The 13,720-nt window shown below is 50.9% G+C and overlaps 4 protein-coding genes across 4 annotated transcripts; 3 read left to right on the top strand and 1 right to left on the bottom strand.

Annotated features, from left to right (window-relative positions):
* Positions 1–248: 248 nt before the first annotated feature.
* EXO70 (EXO70 family protein) lies at positions 249–2,275 on the top strand (the record flags this gene model as incomplete). The annotated part of the gene is made up of 3 exons (XM_046084091.1): positions 249–532; positions 597–814; positions 885–2,275. The coding sequence occupies 3 exons, from the start codon at positions 249–251 to the stop codon at positions 2,273–2,275; spliced, it is 1,893 nt and encodes a 630-aa protein (XP_045940054.1).
* A 360-nt stretch (positions 2,276–2,635) lies between these two features.
* On the top strand, positions 2,636–4,700 carry ade13 (adenylosuccinase ADE13; the record flags this gene model as incomplete). The annotated part of the gene is made up of 9 exons (XM_046084090.1): positions 2,636–2,687; positions 2,799–2,885; positions 2,956–3,683; positions 3,754–3,870; positions 3,930–4,002; positions 4,059–4,137; positions 4,201–4,207; positions 4,281–4,338; positions 4,450–4,700. 9 exons carry the CDS (start codon positions 2,636–2,638, stop codon positions 4,698–4,700), a joined length of 1,452 nt encoding a protein of 483 aa, XP_045940053.1.
* Positions 4,701–6,235: 1,535 nt separating this feature from the next.
* LDX57_002438 (uncharacterized protein) lies at positions 6,236–7,765 on the bottom strand (the record flags this gene model as incomplete). Its single annotated transcript, XM_046084089.1, has 5 exons — positions 6,236–6,262; positions 6,319–6,740; positions 6,823–7,125; positions 7,202–7,383; positions 7,512–7,765. 5 exons carry the CDS (start codon positions 7,763–7,765, stop codon positions 6,236–6,238), a joined length of 1,188 nt encoding a protein of 395 aa, XP_045940052.1.
* A 3,858-nt stretch (positions 7,766–11,623) lies between these two features.
* PDK2 (PDK/BCKDK family protein kinase) lies at positions 11,624–13,202 on the top strand (the record flags this gene model as incomplete). Its single annotated transcript, XM_046084088.1, has 4 exons — positions 11,624–11,735; positions 11,850–11,998; positions 12,079–13,076; positions 13,139–13,202. 4 exons carry the CDS (start codon positions 11,624–11,626, stop codon positions 13,200–13,202), a joined length of 1,323 nt encoding a protein of 440 aa, XP_045940051.1.
* Between the last annotated feature and the right edge of the window lie 518 nt (positions 13,203–13,720).

Raw genomic sequence — 13,720 nt, 5'->3', positions numbered from 1 at the left:
GTTATCGGGAGGGACCCTTCTTCCTTCGACCATCTCCGCGTTATGAGGCCGGGCGCCTCATCGGCCAAGCTGGACTACTTTCTTACCTGCTGTTCCGTTCATGATTGATTCCCCCCTTGTCTCTATCTTCGCAAGGCATGACCAATTCCTCTCCGCTACCATAGTACTTTGCGGCCCGATCTTATTTACTAGGGTTCTAATCGTTTGATGTTGGTTGTGGGACCCTGCCGATCGACTACATCCTGATCATGGTTGCTCCAAGGAATACCGCTTATGCGGAGGAGAGCGCCGAGGTGGAAGTGCTGTATGCCAACCTCGAGAAGCTCAAACTCCTAACCAAGAAAATTCAAGGCTCTATGGTGCGCCTAGAGACCGGAGGCAACGTTGTGAAGCATGCTATCGGCCCCATTTACAGCAATACGCAATCCCTCCAGATCACCAACAACAACATTGATAAGGTCAATGAAGCCATTGATCGTCTTCGCCAACCGCTCGATGCGAAGAACCGGGAAGAGGATATCATTCGCTCGGGGTAGGGCCTCTCTGGCTGGTTTTTGCGCATAATCTCCAAGTCATGCTAACAGTTTCCCGATCAGACCCCAGAATGTCGAACTGTCGCAGTATATCTCGGCTATGAATCGCGTGGGGAAGGCTCTAAACGATCTCAATTCTACAAATCTGCGGTCGAATCAGAAAGCTATCACCGATTTCTCGTCGTTGTTAAATACCGGTTCCATCAAGCTCCAGGACTTGTTCCGCGCCAAGTTGAGCCAACATGTCAGCGCTATCGAGCCGCTACATTATTTGACAAAAGGTGAGGAAACCCTCTTCTGGAAACCTTCTAAGGCCCAAGTTCGCCAACTTATACGCGTTCATAACTACAGATCTTCCGTTCCCAACGCTTCCCGAAGAAACAATTGCAGAACTGGGTCCTATATGCAATGCGATTGGCGCTGCGACCGCTCATGGCCCTCAACTTGGCGATGGAGGAAACCCTGCTCTCAAAATGTATGCCGAGATCCGTGCATCTTATGTCACATCAAGCTTGCAGAATCTTGCCATCGCGTCTTTGAACACTGTCAAGCGCAGAGCCACGGATGGGCCTTACAAACAAGGTACGAATGGCATTGGCATTTATTCCAACGCTTTGGAAGGCTTCATATATGCCGAACACGACATCATATCGCAGATTTTCACCGGCGACCAGCGGGGACTGGCTCTCCAGGCCACGTGTCGACCTGCGCTAGGCGAATACGCGAAAACCCTACGTGAACTCAACCAATACATTCGGGCGAATCTTATGACCGATTGTTTCCTGGCATTTGAGATCATCGAGATCGTGACGGCCATGTCATACCGGATAGAGTCCAAGACGGGAGAACTCAAGAGCCTGTTTATAGAAGCTCTGAGGCCTATTCGTGAGACAGCAAAATCGTCTCTTTCGGAATTACTCGAAGAGACCAAGCGCAAAGCCGGGAATATCGCTGTTCTTCCGCCCGATGGTGGCTCCGTGCCCCTTGTTAATGAAGTCATGAGTGCGCTCACTACCCTGACCGGCTATTCGGGACCACTCGCTTCAATTCTGACATCCTTGGGCGATGGTAACTGGCGTTCGACATCCAACACGTCCGGTGCGCCGTTGGACGTTAGTCCAGACAGCTCTACGCTGCTCACGCACTTTATCCTTGACATGGTTGAGGCCCTTATGATCGCACTGGAATCTCGAGGCCGGGCGTTTCATCGAACGAAGGCTGTTCAGGGTGTTTTCCTGTCGAACGTGTTCTGCAATGTCGATCGGGCCATCCGACACAATTCGGAATTGGCTCGGTACCTCGGCTCTCCGGACAGCATTGCGCGGATTGACACCTTCCGGAAACGGGCTACTTCGACATATCTGGATGCGTGGAAGGAGACCTCGCATTTCCTCCTTGATGTGCAATACACGTCTCGGGGCGCAAGCGGCTCGGCTCGGCCGGCCTCTGGTGGAGCGGTGGACTCCAGCGCGATCGTCAAGTCCCTCTCATCCAAAGACAAGGATGCGATCAAAGACAAATTCAAAGCGTTCAACGCAAGCTTTGACGAGATGTTGGCTCGCCACAAGGGCCTGTACATGGAGCGGGAAGTGCGTGGCGTGCTTGCTCGGGAGCTCCAGACCGTCCTGGAGCCTCTGTATGCTCGCTTTTACGACCGCTACCATGAAATTGACAAAGGCCGGGGCAAATATGTCAAGTATGATAAGGGAAGCCTCTCGGCGCAGCTGGCTGCCTTGTCATGAGGTCGGTGGACATGAATACGGAGGATGGATACCCTGTGAGCTACGGACGGGTAGCTATGCATTGAATGGAACTTCCATACATAGGCTTAATATGATAATCTAATGAATGCCATTATCACTGAATGCATTTCCCACACTATCCTGGTCGCAAAAGGCCGAAACCGGCATCATGTGATGCAATCATGATCCGCCCCTCCAGATAACGTGACTGATAAGCGGAGACCCCGCTAAAGATCTGGCCCGCCGCAAACGCAAAATTTCCCGGGAGGAACGCACACTGCCAGCGATCCTCGTTCTCCTTCTCTTCCTCTCTGCATCCCTCTATCTCGTGTGGAATCGACTCAATTCCTACCTGGCAAGATGTCGGCAAGCAATGATGTCTATCAGACCCCCCTCAACTCGCGTTATGCGAGTATGTCTCCCTCTCCCTCTCTCCCCGCAATGCCCCTCCCTGTTTCAGGGCTTCCCCGGGGGCCATCTATATAGTGGTATGACGCTAATCACTCGGCGATTGGGTTCACAGGCAACGAGATGAAATACCTTTTCTCGCCGAGAAACCGATTTTCCACCTGGAGACAGCTGTGGCTGTGGCTTGCCGAGTCGCAGAAAGGTACACTCATGCTCCTCTAAATTTTTTTTTCTCGAAATATCTCCTGTTTTGGTCGAACTCACCAGTTTAGAACTCGGTCTGCCCATCACCACCGACGCCATTGAGCAGATGAAGGCCCACCTCACCATTCAGGATGACGAGTTCAAGGTCGCCGCCGAGGAGGAGAAACGCCGGAGACACGACGTCATGGCCCACGTTCACGCTTTCGGTCAGGTCGCCCCTGCCGCCGCCGGTATCATCCACTGGGGTGCGACCTCGTGCTACTGCACCGATAACGCCGATCTGATCTTCCTCCGCGACGGTCTCGATATCCTCATCCCCAAGCTCGCCGTCGTGGTCGATAAGCTGGCCGCCTTCGCCAACCAGTACAAGGACCTGCCCTGTCTGGGTTTCACCCACGGGCAGCCCGCGCAGCTCGTCACCGTTGGCAAGCGCGCCTGCCTGTGGCTTCAGGATCTGTTGATGGATCTGCGGAACTTGGAGCGTGCCCGTGACGACCTCCGGTTCCGTGGTGTCAAGGGTACCACGGGTACTCAGGCTTCATTCCTCCAGATCTTCGACGGCGACCACGACAAGGTCGAGAAGCTGGATGAGCTGGTCACCGAGAAGGCTGGATTCAACTCGGCTTTTATCATCTCCAGCCAGACATACTCCCGTAAGATCGACGTCGATGTCGCCAACGCCCTGGGCTCGTTCGGCTCCACTTGCGAGCGCATCGGTATCGACATCCGTCATCTGGCCATGCTCAAGGAGGTTGAGGAGCCTTTTGAGAAGGACCAGATTGGCAGCAGTGCGATGGTCAGTAGTTATTCTGATTACATGAGGGGAAAGGGAGATCTTTTTTGTCTAACTAACACATCCTCAATAGGCTTACAAGCGTAACCCTATGCGTTCCGAGCGTCTGTGCTCTCTGGGACGTCACCTTCAGAACCTCCCCAAGGATGCCCTGGACACCTACTCGGCCCAATGGTTCGAGCGCTCTCTGGTAAGGAACAGAAAAGTACTCTTTGTGCCAAGGACTCCCCACACGCTAACTTCTACCAGGATGACAGCGCCATTCGTCGTATCAGCATTCCGGAGCTTTACCTCTCCGCTGATGCCTGTCTCATACTCCTGAGTAAGTCGTGGCTGGCTGGCTGGCTGACCTAGTATTTTGTTTCTGACCGTCTCCAGACAACGTCACCTCCGGATTTGTCGTCTACCCCGAGGTCATCCGCCGTCGTGTCAACGATGAGCTTCCTTTCATGGCCACGTAAGTCAATCCGGACCGTTTCCACCTTTTTCTTAAAATAACCTTTACTAACCATCCCAACAGTGAGAACGTATGCCTTCCCAAACCCGACTAAACAACCCTTGATCAATACAATCATCAAATATACTAACCAACAAACCCAGGTCATCATGGCCTGCGTGAAGAAGGGTCTTTCCCGACAAGACGCCCACGAGGAAATCCGTACGCTCCCTCCTCCCTCCCACCCTTTCCCCCTTCCCCATACTACCTCCGATCCCATCCCATCCCACTGCAACACACCACTAACCCTTGAATTTTCCCAAAACAAAACAGGCGTCCTCTCGCACCAAGCCTCCGACCAAGTAAAGAAACACGGCAAGGACAACGATCTCCTCGACCGAATCCGCCGCACCGCCTTCTTCGCCCCGATCCTGGACGAGCTGGACAGCCTCCTGGACCCTAGCACCTTCGTCGGTCGCGCGCCCCAACAGGTGGAGAAGTTCACCTCCACTGAGGTTAAGAAGGCGTTGCAGCCGTACGAGGCGCAGCTGGCCAAGGCCGAGACCGCGGCTCTTTACGTCTAGATCCTTCCTGTCTTTCTTGAATGAATGAATGAATGAAAGAAAGAAAGAAAGAAAGAAAGAAAGAGGTGGGTGTCCCGGACCGGATGGGATGAGGTGGCAGTGTGTGAGGTAGGTAAGGAACAAAAAGCAGAACAGCAAAAAGAAAGAAAAAGCAAAACAGGAGATAGACCAGATCAGACCAGATCAACCCTCTCTTTCCCCGTCCATCCCAGCATGCACAGAAAAGAAGAACCATCTGAAAAGCGCGAGCGATCAGCAAGCATCCCCTGCCTAAACCGAGTATAGTTGGGTATTTAGTGAACTAGTTCTAGTTAGCTACTTATCTATGTATGTATATAGTAATATTTTGATGACTTAAGATGATTGGGAGTTCTCATTTGTGCCTGAAAGGCTTTTTTGCTGTTGATCTTTGTCCAGCCTAACATGGACTATTGATTCGTCTTCATTATCTCCTGTACATGATTTGTCAGTATCCCGGTAGCATAACTAGTGGAGGAGTGACTTACGTACAACCCTATATCCATGCTATATTAATTTCCACCCTTCGCAAAGCCACGATGCCACTATCACACGTTCTCGAACGATCGTCTGTCTCATGGCCACCACCCGCATTCTAGACCCCAGGGCAATGTATTATATGGTTATTAATAGTATCTCATAATTATTAGACAGAAATAACCGGGAAAGTAAGAACAAGTAATAGCATAGAAAATGAAAACGCCCTAACTAGAGCAGGTATCTATTTTAATAACGAGGCTTGATGAAGTAGATAGGGTCAACTGAAACCGAAATCTGCGGAGAATCAATGGAAACAATACAAGATATTGAATGGAAAACCAAAAAATAACAATGAAAGCGAAAGAAAGACCTCACTTGGGACTGACCACGTGCGCAATCGCGTAGTTTTGCTTCGTTGTCTCTTTTTGTCTGGTTTGCATGCATCGGATGGAAGGGCATAGGTCCAAGGTCGAGCAGGAGCCGATGGACGACTTCTCCTATCAATGCAAGTGAAAGAATAGTCCGACGGGACACGAAGTAACACAGCAGATTGCAGAAAGAATCAATGCCAGAAAATCAATAGAACAAACATGCAAAAGTGTTATGAATGGATGAGATCAGGCCAAGATGGGTAAATGGCGTTGTGCAAGACTATCTAACGCCCTTAAGCGGTTTAGCCAAAATGAAACTCAACTTTTGAAGAAATATGAAGAAATAGATCGAAAGCGATGGGGACATGGGGTATCCAAGTAAATGGTGGTATACACGGCCAGAGTATCACGGAGATGAAGGGGCGTCGCTATGCAAAGGGACGAGGGACGGAAGGGGATGCAAACAAAACCATCAAGGAAAATGCGGGGCACTCGGTCGTACAGCGTGTCACGGGCGATCAAAGGACAGATGCAGACCCGATGCATGCCATGCGCCATGTGCAACCAAAGCATCGAGAGGATAAGAGAAAGGAAGGAGATGCAAGCCGATCGACGTGTCATTTGACGCGGGCTGGCCTATCCCACCCGTTACACAGAAGCGATTCGCTAAATCGCCGACAGCCAATTAAGGACCTACAAAGCGTCAGTGAGTCTAGAGCCATCCTGTCGTGCAACATGCAGAAGCTTACCATCATCGCCTGCATCAAGGCCACCTTTTCTCCGTAGTGGACGCCGTCCCAGCTCTCAGCCTGGAGCGTGGCGTTATACATCCCCAAGGCCTCCATTCCTTTGCTCTGAGCGGCTTCCGTGGTATCCAAGGTGTACTGCCAGCTTTTGGCGTGGACGTTGTCTCCGGGGGGCTTCTGGTGGCCGGGAGCAGTGGGTCCCGTCCAGAGGAAAGGTGTCGTTCGTCCGGTGGCTTGAGCCAGCGCCAGCCATTCGTCCATGCTACTTCTGGCCGTCGACAGGGAATACGCGTTGGACAGCGAGATACTATGGATCACGGGAATGCGTTTGCTTTGGTCACCCCCTCGAGCGATGAACTGGTGGAACCTCTCGTGATTGCTCTTGGAGGGAGAGCCATTCACAGAGACAAAGGTGTGCGAAATACCTAGACCACAGTATCAATTAGCGCCTGGACCTGTCTCTGGGGAGGCTTGCTTGCCGTCGGAGTTTAGGACGGAGAGACTCACGGTTCGGACACGTGTAAGGACTTTGGGTTTCCTTGTGGCCCAGCTCATATACATCATCACTTGAGGTGATTCGTAGCGGGAGACACGAGGCAGCGGTGAATTGGGAGTCACAACTACATTTGTGTCCATGTTCCCTACTCGTTTCCCATTCTTTCAAGGAGCCGATCTCCAGGTTCTCTCGAAGGAGGATATTGAATCCGGCGTAGACGTCGGCAAGGGCCTCGTCACCCACAAAAACCACTCCATCGAACTTTTGCAGAATACCACAGATTTGAGCACTGGTAAACCAGCGGTATAAACAGCCTGTTCGGTGCTGGGGTTAGTCGACGCAGTTGGCAAGAGACCCTACCTATCTTGGTAGGTCGACTATGGGGCTTACCTTGTGAAGTATACGCCGCGTCGAATCCATGGCGGCCACCGTTGCTCATGGCACTAAGCAAAGAATCCTTGGACGAGCAGAAAGAGTCTCTGGGTATACGGCCATCCTTATCCTGAGGGGGCTGGTAGAGAGACAAGGAAGAGATGCCACACTCCTGACGACCGACGAATTGAGCCAGCCAACTAGACAAACCGAGTCGAGACGATTAGTATGGTGATCCAGAGCGGTTCCGATGGAATCCAAAAGGTAAGGGGCAGAAGGCAAAGAACAAGTTCAAGGCAAGTCCAGGGGAGGCCTCGAGGCGACTCACTCGTTGGCAGCGTTGACGGCGACGGTATTGGGAGTCGAAGAGGTGAAAGGGAGATAGAAGATGTCGCGGATGAGCCAGACGATGTAAAGGACACCCAACACCCAGAGAGAAGCCATCAATTTGTAGGTGGAAGATCGCCAGGTAACCCTTCGAATCAAGCGGCGTCCGTTCGGTCCTTCAATCGGGCCACGACGCGGGGGCTGACCATTAGCTTGCTGCATGCCAGAGAAAGGATATGCAACGGCTTCGTTCATCGTGGATGAGGCAGCTGATTCGCTGTGGGAAGGACGACGACGAGACATGATTTTTTTCCCTCTTGGTTTTCTTACATGCACCTGCAGCCGAGGGATGCAGGAGAAGTATATTGGGGAGGCGGGTGGTAGGGAAGTGAGATTGGACCGTTAGAAACGATGCATCTACCAGGAAACGGAATAGACGATAAGGAAGAGAAAGAACTGGACTGTTGTCCTCTCTATCTCTATCACTCTCGTTGTCCGTTTAGGGGAAGAGGGGAGTTTCTTCGAGACGGAGGGGAGGGAATCAAAGGAAGAAGTCAACCGAATGGGGGAGAAGAAGGGGGGTGGGAACGGGGACTCGAAGGACCGGGGATGAAGTAGAAGGGAAAGGGAAGTGAAGATGAAAGGACGGGGAGGCAGGAACGATTGAAGGACGGACAGCGAGAGGGGCAACAAGCAGGCACGAACAGCCTGCGAAGTGCGCTTTTTCTCTGATTTCCCCAAATGGAAAGCACCGCTTTTCTCTCGTGTCTCTTCTTGTCTCTGGTTCTCGGCTTCTTCCTCTTCCTCTTCTGCTTCTTCTTCTTCTTCTCTCTCCCTCTAACTCTCTTCCACTAGAAACCGAAAGGAAATTGAATCCACCAGACTTGTTCTCTCTCTGACTCTCTCCGTCTAGATCTTCCCGGGGGATTTTCAATTATTTTAAACCCTCCCCCACACTCTTTAGTTATTCCGAACGAAAAAAAAAAGACCCTGGGAGGGAATGAAGACGACCAGGCAAAGAGTACTAATTCTGATAATGATCCTCCCGCGCGCACAAACCAACTCCACCGGGGACGAGAATAATTAAAAGAATCGGGTAATCGAAGCAGTCGACCAGCCCGACATTGACATTGAAATCCACCGGACTGAAGTCGGGCAGGATGAAGGGAAAAGGCGTCGGAGAGGGGCCGTGGGAATTTTTTCCCCTGAAATGGCGCCGTTCACGGGCAGAAATTTGGCATCACCAGCAGGAAAGCGAAAAAGGTAATCCTCGATTAGAAACCACTGCGGATCCTCGACGATTCGGCGTATATTAATTTCCCTCTCGCCTCTTGGTGAATTGGTGACAACACAACCCTTTTTCTTTTTCTCGCCTCTGGATGAGTATCAAGATTATGATGGAGAAATGAGAAAAAAAGAAAAAACAATAATAAAAAATCTTTCTATCGAGTGACAAAATACACAAAGAAAAAAAAAGCCATTTAAGAGGGAAAAAAAAACGAAGCTAACAAGGTCACATCTCCAATCACAGACTCGCCTCGAGGAGAGGAGCTTCTCAAACGCAGGCTTGCATCATCGACATCCACGATGGAAACCAGCCCACTCAGCTTCACTCAATGATAACAATCATAACAGCTTCCGGATGGGTAGTCCGAAAGAAAAAAAAAAAATCACTGCACGATGCATCAAATAATGGATCAATTCCACCGCGCCAGAGAGAACCCACCAGGGGTAGGCAGGATCATCGTCCATCTTTGCTGCTTTCAATATTCACGACAGACAGACCGACAGAGGCCGACCAGACAATCCAATCAACTAAATAAAGAAGCGGAAATGCGGATTTTTTTTTTCTTTTTCTAAAATCCACTTGATTAAGGCACACGTACCGTTCTGCGACTCCGCCGAGAGCCGGCGTTGGCAGCATGGCTTGTGCCCTTATTAGGGTTTGTTATTATTTTATTCTTATCCAGACGATGGATCAGGTACTGTTAAAGTGTTAATCTGTTACCCAGTACGCCTTTAGTTTGCCTCCCCAACACGTCGCTCGCACTGACAGTGATGACGAAAACACGAGCCAGGAAAAAAGCAGAGAGAAAAACAGAAAAAAAAGGAAAAAGAAAGCCAAAGAACGGGCGGCCGCAATGAGGGTCCAGACAATCCACCGGAGATGCGATGGCAGCCACTCGGAGAGGTACTTTGCGCTGAATCGACGGTGCCAAATAATAATGGCTTTGGTTGGTGGGCCAGACAGGTGTCAAAAGAAAAAGCAAATGAAATCGCCGAAAGAACGCTAGTCACCACTTGTTGCTGTATATCAACCAATCTGACCCTCTGTCCGTAAATCCCAACGCTGAACCTTGACGAGCGGCTCCACCACGAGGCTTTTCGGATAATCCTCGTGAATATTGAGAGGAAAAGGACTCCTGCGACCCAAGACCAACCAGCGGTACGGGATATGGACTAACCTACTAGTCGCAACGAACTCCTGCGGCCGCGTCTGGGATACGCCCCCGGAAGTTGGCTTCTGGAAACACCTAATATAACATACATCATGCCAGGAAGGACTAAACCGGGCTTGAGGCCTAACGACTTCCGCCGGTCGTTGCAAGTTGGAGCCGGAATTGTATTTTCTTTTTCCTGTTCAATTATGTTTGGGCTTCCTCTTTTTTCCTGTTCTTGTCAAACCGTTGTGACCGGTGTCATGCATTATCGTGTCATCATGACAAGTTCACCACCGATTGGTGTTGGACCGAACAAAAGGACGATTGACATGGGACCCGGTCTCGGTTTGAATCGACATGTCTCATCTCGCATGTCTCATCCATTCCCGACAGAAGCCTAAGCCTACCTGGATTCTTTTTGGTTTATTCTATTTGTTATTCTTTCCTTCCTGCCCGTGGATTTCAGCCCAACGGAAATATGACAGCGACGAGATGCAATGGTGGAGATCTCTCCTACTGCAGACAACATCATCGGCACCGTCGATCGTTAATCGTTTATTTTTATTTTTTTTTTTTTTTCATCGTTCATATTCTATTTTATTTGAAACATTTTTTCCATTTCAGCGTTGTTGCATTTTATTATCGTTCCTCAGACGGGAACAAGTTACAATTTACAAAAGACCCCTGATGGTAGATTGCTAACCCCACCCGTGAAGGCCCGTACCGTGACTCCTCTGGAGGGGTTCCGCTATAATAATATTATTGAATACTATTACAATAATATATTCCACGACAGCGAGCCCAGGGGACCGGCGGTTCAGATATACTACGTCGGTAGTCCCAACGAGGCAAGAAGGGGAATGAAGACGTCGGCGATAACCGTGGATGCAACAAACCTACTCAGTCAGCCAGCCGGGGGACCACGACAGGACAATGCGGAGATCCAGACCAGTCGGAGAGGGGGAACGAATGATTTTCGGACGAAGGGGAAACTCGGACCAGGTTGGTCGTTCGCATCGGCAATTCGAGGTCTTAGAAAGAATGAAATGACAAACCGGGAAAACAATGTCTTTGATCACGGTCGCCAGAAGTTTAAACGTTAGTTTCTTGAATTGTGGGGATACTGAGAGGGTTTCTGGTGGACAAGATAGTGAGCATTGAGCACTGAGTGACGGGGAAGGAGAAGAAAAGAAAGATCGGATGATCGCATGTCGCCTGCTTTTCCTCGGCCGCGCACGGGATCGAAAACCCCCCACACGTGACTCCCCGGGAATTCGAGTCTCCGCAAGAGTCGCTCGTTCCATCTCCATCCTGTTCTTCCTCTCTGCTCTTCTTCTTCAGTTACGCGCATTGGTTTGGGTTCTTCCTTTCAGTTCATTTCATCTCTCTCGCTCTCCTCCTCTTTCTTTCTCGTTCCTCCCTCGTGCGTCTTGGCCAATCTCGGTCTCGGGCTTCCTGGCAACCCCGGGTTATTGTACTGCCCGCCGTCCCGAGCTCGTCTGAAGAGCGGAGTCAACCTCGGTAGTCGTTGTCCCGCTGTCCTGGCGCACCTCCCCGACTTCCCCTTCTCTTTCTATCCGCACGACAATCTCTCAATAGACTTTCTGTCCGCATTGCTTCGTTCTGTTGAGTGTATACATCAGGCCACCGGGCCTGGAAATCTTCACCCACCATGTGGAAGCCGTCGCAGAGGCTGATGGAAACCATCAGCCATTATGCCAGCTTCCCCGCCACTGGTGTGTCTTTGCGGCAGATGGTCCAGTTTGGAGATAGACCCTCGACCGGTAGGCTTACCTTGCTTGATTCTATGCTTCCCGTCTGTTTTGGTGTAATCGTCTCGAGATATTACGCCCGAAGTGTCAAGGCCTTGCTGATCCCGTGACCCTTCTGAAAAGTAGGCACCCTGTTCCGCGCCTCGCAATTCCTGTCGGAAGAACTTCCCATTCGCCTAGCCCACCGTGTCCAGGATCTTGGCGAACTCCCTGATGGACTCAGTGATATGCCTTCAATCAAGAAGGTCCAGGACTGGTACGCGCAGTCATTCGAGGTATGACTCATTGCCTATTTTGGCCCTGTCCGTCCCTAGGCGGTCGCAACCACCGGCAGCGTTATTAACGCCTCCTCAAGGAAATCATTACTCTCCCTCGACCGACTCTAAGCCAAGAAGTGAAGCAACGTCTACTGCGACCCGGGCGCATGAACGGCAGTCATTCCAAGATCCTATCGGAAGCGACCCAAAACCCTAGTATCAAAGAAGGACAGTATCGGTCCTCCCCCTCGTCTGCAACAAATGGTCATGGCAATGGGAAAGCGGCGGCGGCTGCTGCTGCCCGAAGATACTTTGCCCCGTCGGACGATCAAGGCAATTGGCCTCCGGAATTAAACGATTACAACGAACGCTTCGCCAAGACACTGCAACAGATCAAACGTCGTCACGATAGTGTGGTCACCACCGTGGCTCAGGGTATCCTTGAATGGAAACGCAAGCGCCAGCGATTGCAAATCGATTCCACCGTTCAGTCCTTCCTCGATCGCTTCTACATGTCTCGAATTGGTATACGAATGTTAATTGGTCAGCACATCGCTCTAACGGAACAAACGCATGTAAAGCATCCAAACTATGTCGGCATCATCTGTACCAAGACCAATGTTCGCGAGGTCGCTCTGGAGGCTATTGATAACGCTCGTTTTGTCTGCGAGGACTACTACGGTCTTTTCGACGCTCCCAAGGTCCAGCTCGTCTGCAAGGACGATCTGAACTTCATGTACGTTCCCGGTCACCTGTCTCACATGCTCTTCGAAACCTTGAAGAACTCCCTGCGTGCCGTGGTGGAAACCCACGGTGCGGATAAGGAGGCCTTCCCCATCACCAAGGTCATCATCGCCGAGGGCAAAGAAGACATCACGATCAAGGTCTCCGACGAAGGTGGCGGCATCCCCCGTTCGGCTATCCCCTTGGTCTGGACCTACATGTACACCACCGTCGAGCAAACGCCCAACTTGGATCCGGACTTTGACAAGAGCGATTTCAAGGCGCCTATGGCCGGTTTTGGTTATGGCCTGCCGATCAGTCGTCTTTATGCCCGATACTTTGGGGGAGATTTGAAGCTGATCAGTATGGAGGGGTAAGTTTTTATCCATCTGACATGAATTTGCTTTGACGGGATACTCATCCTTTTTTCTTTAGGTATGGCACCGACGTGTACCTTCATCTGAACCGTCTCTCTTCGAGTTCGGAACCCCTGCAATGACAATTACCAGTCATGAGGGATGGTCGTGTCCGGTTCTCTACTTCCCATCGCCTTCACCCTTTCTACTCAGAACCTGATCCGCCACCATCTCAAGGATTGACGCCAATGAACATTCGAGCGGCGCGCGCCCGGATGCGCACCCGGGAAGTCTCCGAACGCAAGCAGGTCGGTGATGCCGAAAGTATGCTCAATACGGAGAGGTCGTCCAGTTGAACAAGCCTCTCTTGCGATTTGTTATACTTCTCCGCTCAATTAATCACCCACTCGTCGCCGGACTACTATATACCGGTCTTTCCCCAGCAGACCTGAGCAACTGGATACCGGATTGAACCTTATATCCAGCTTCTGGACGATCACCGACTCTCTTGTAATATCTTTGGTCGTTAGACAAGAAATTATACATCCCCCGGCAAAAGAGACAAAGTGAATCTTTTGAATACTTCTATATTCAGGCTTGCTTTTGGAATACCACTGCCATGACACGCGTCGATTCATTCGGTCAATCAAAAGAAGATTGA

This window comes from Aspergillus melleus (assembly GCF_016097325.1).
Source record: "Aspergillus melleus strain CBS 546.65 chromosome Unknown contig1, whole genome shotgun sequence".
Classification (NCBI taxonomy): Eukaryota; Fungi; Ascomycota; class Eurotiomycetes; order Eurotiales; family Aspergillaceae; genus Aspergillus; species Aspergillus melleus.
The sequence above is the reverse complement of the archived record's forward strand: the minus strand, read 5'-3'. Positions and strand labels throughout refer to the sequence as shown.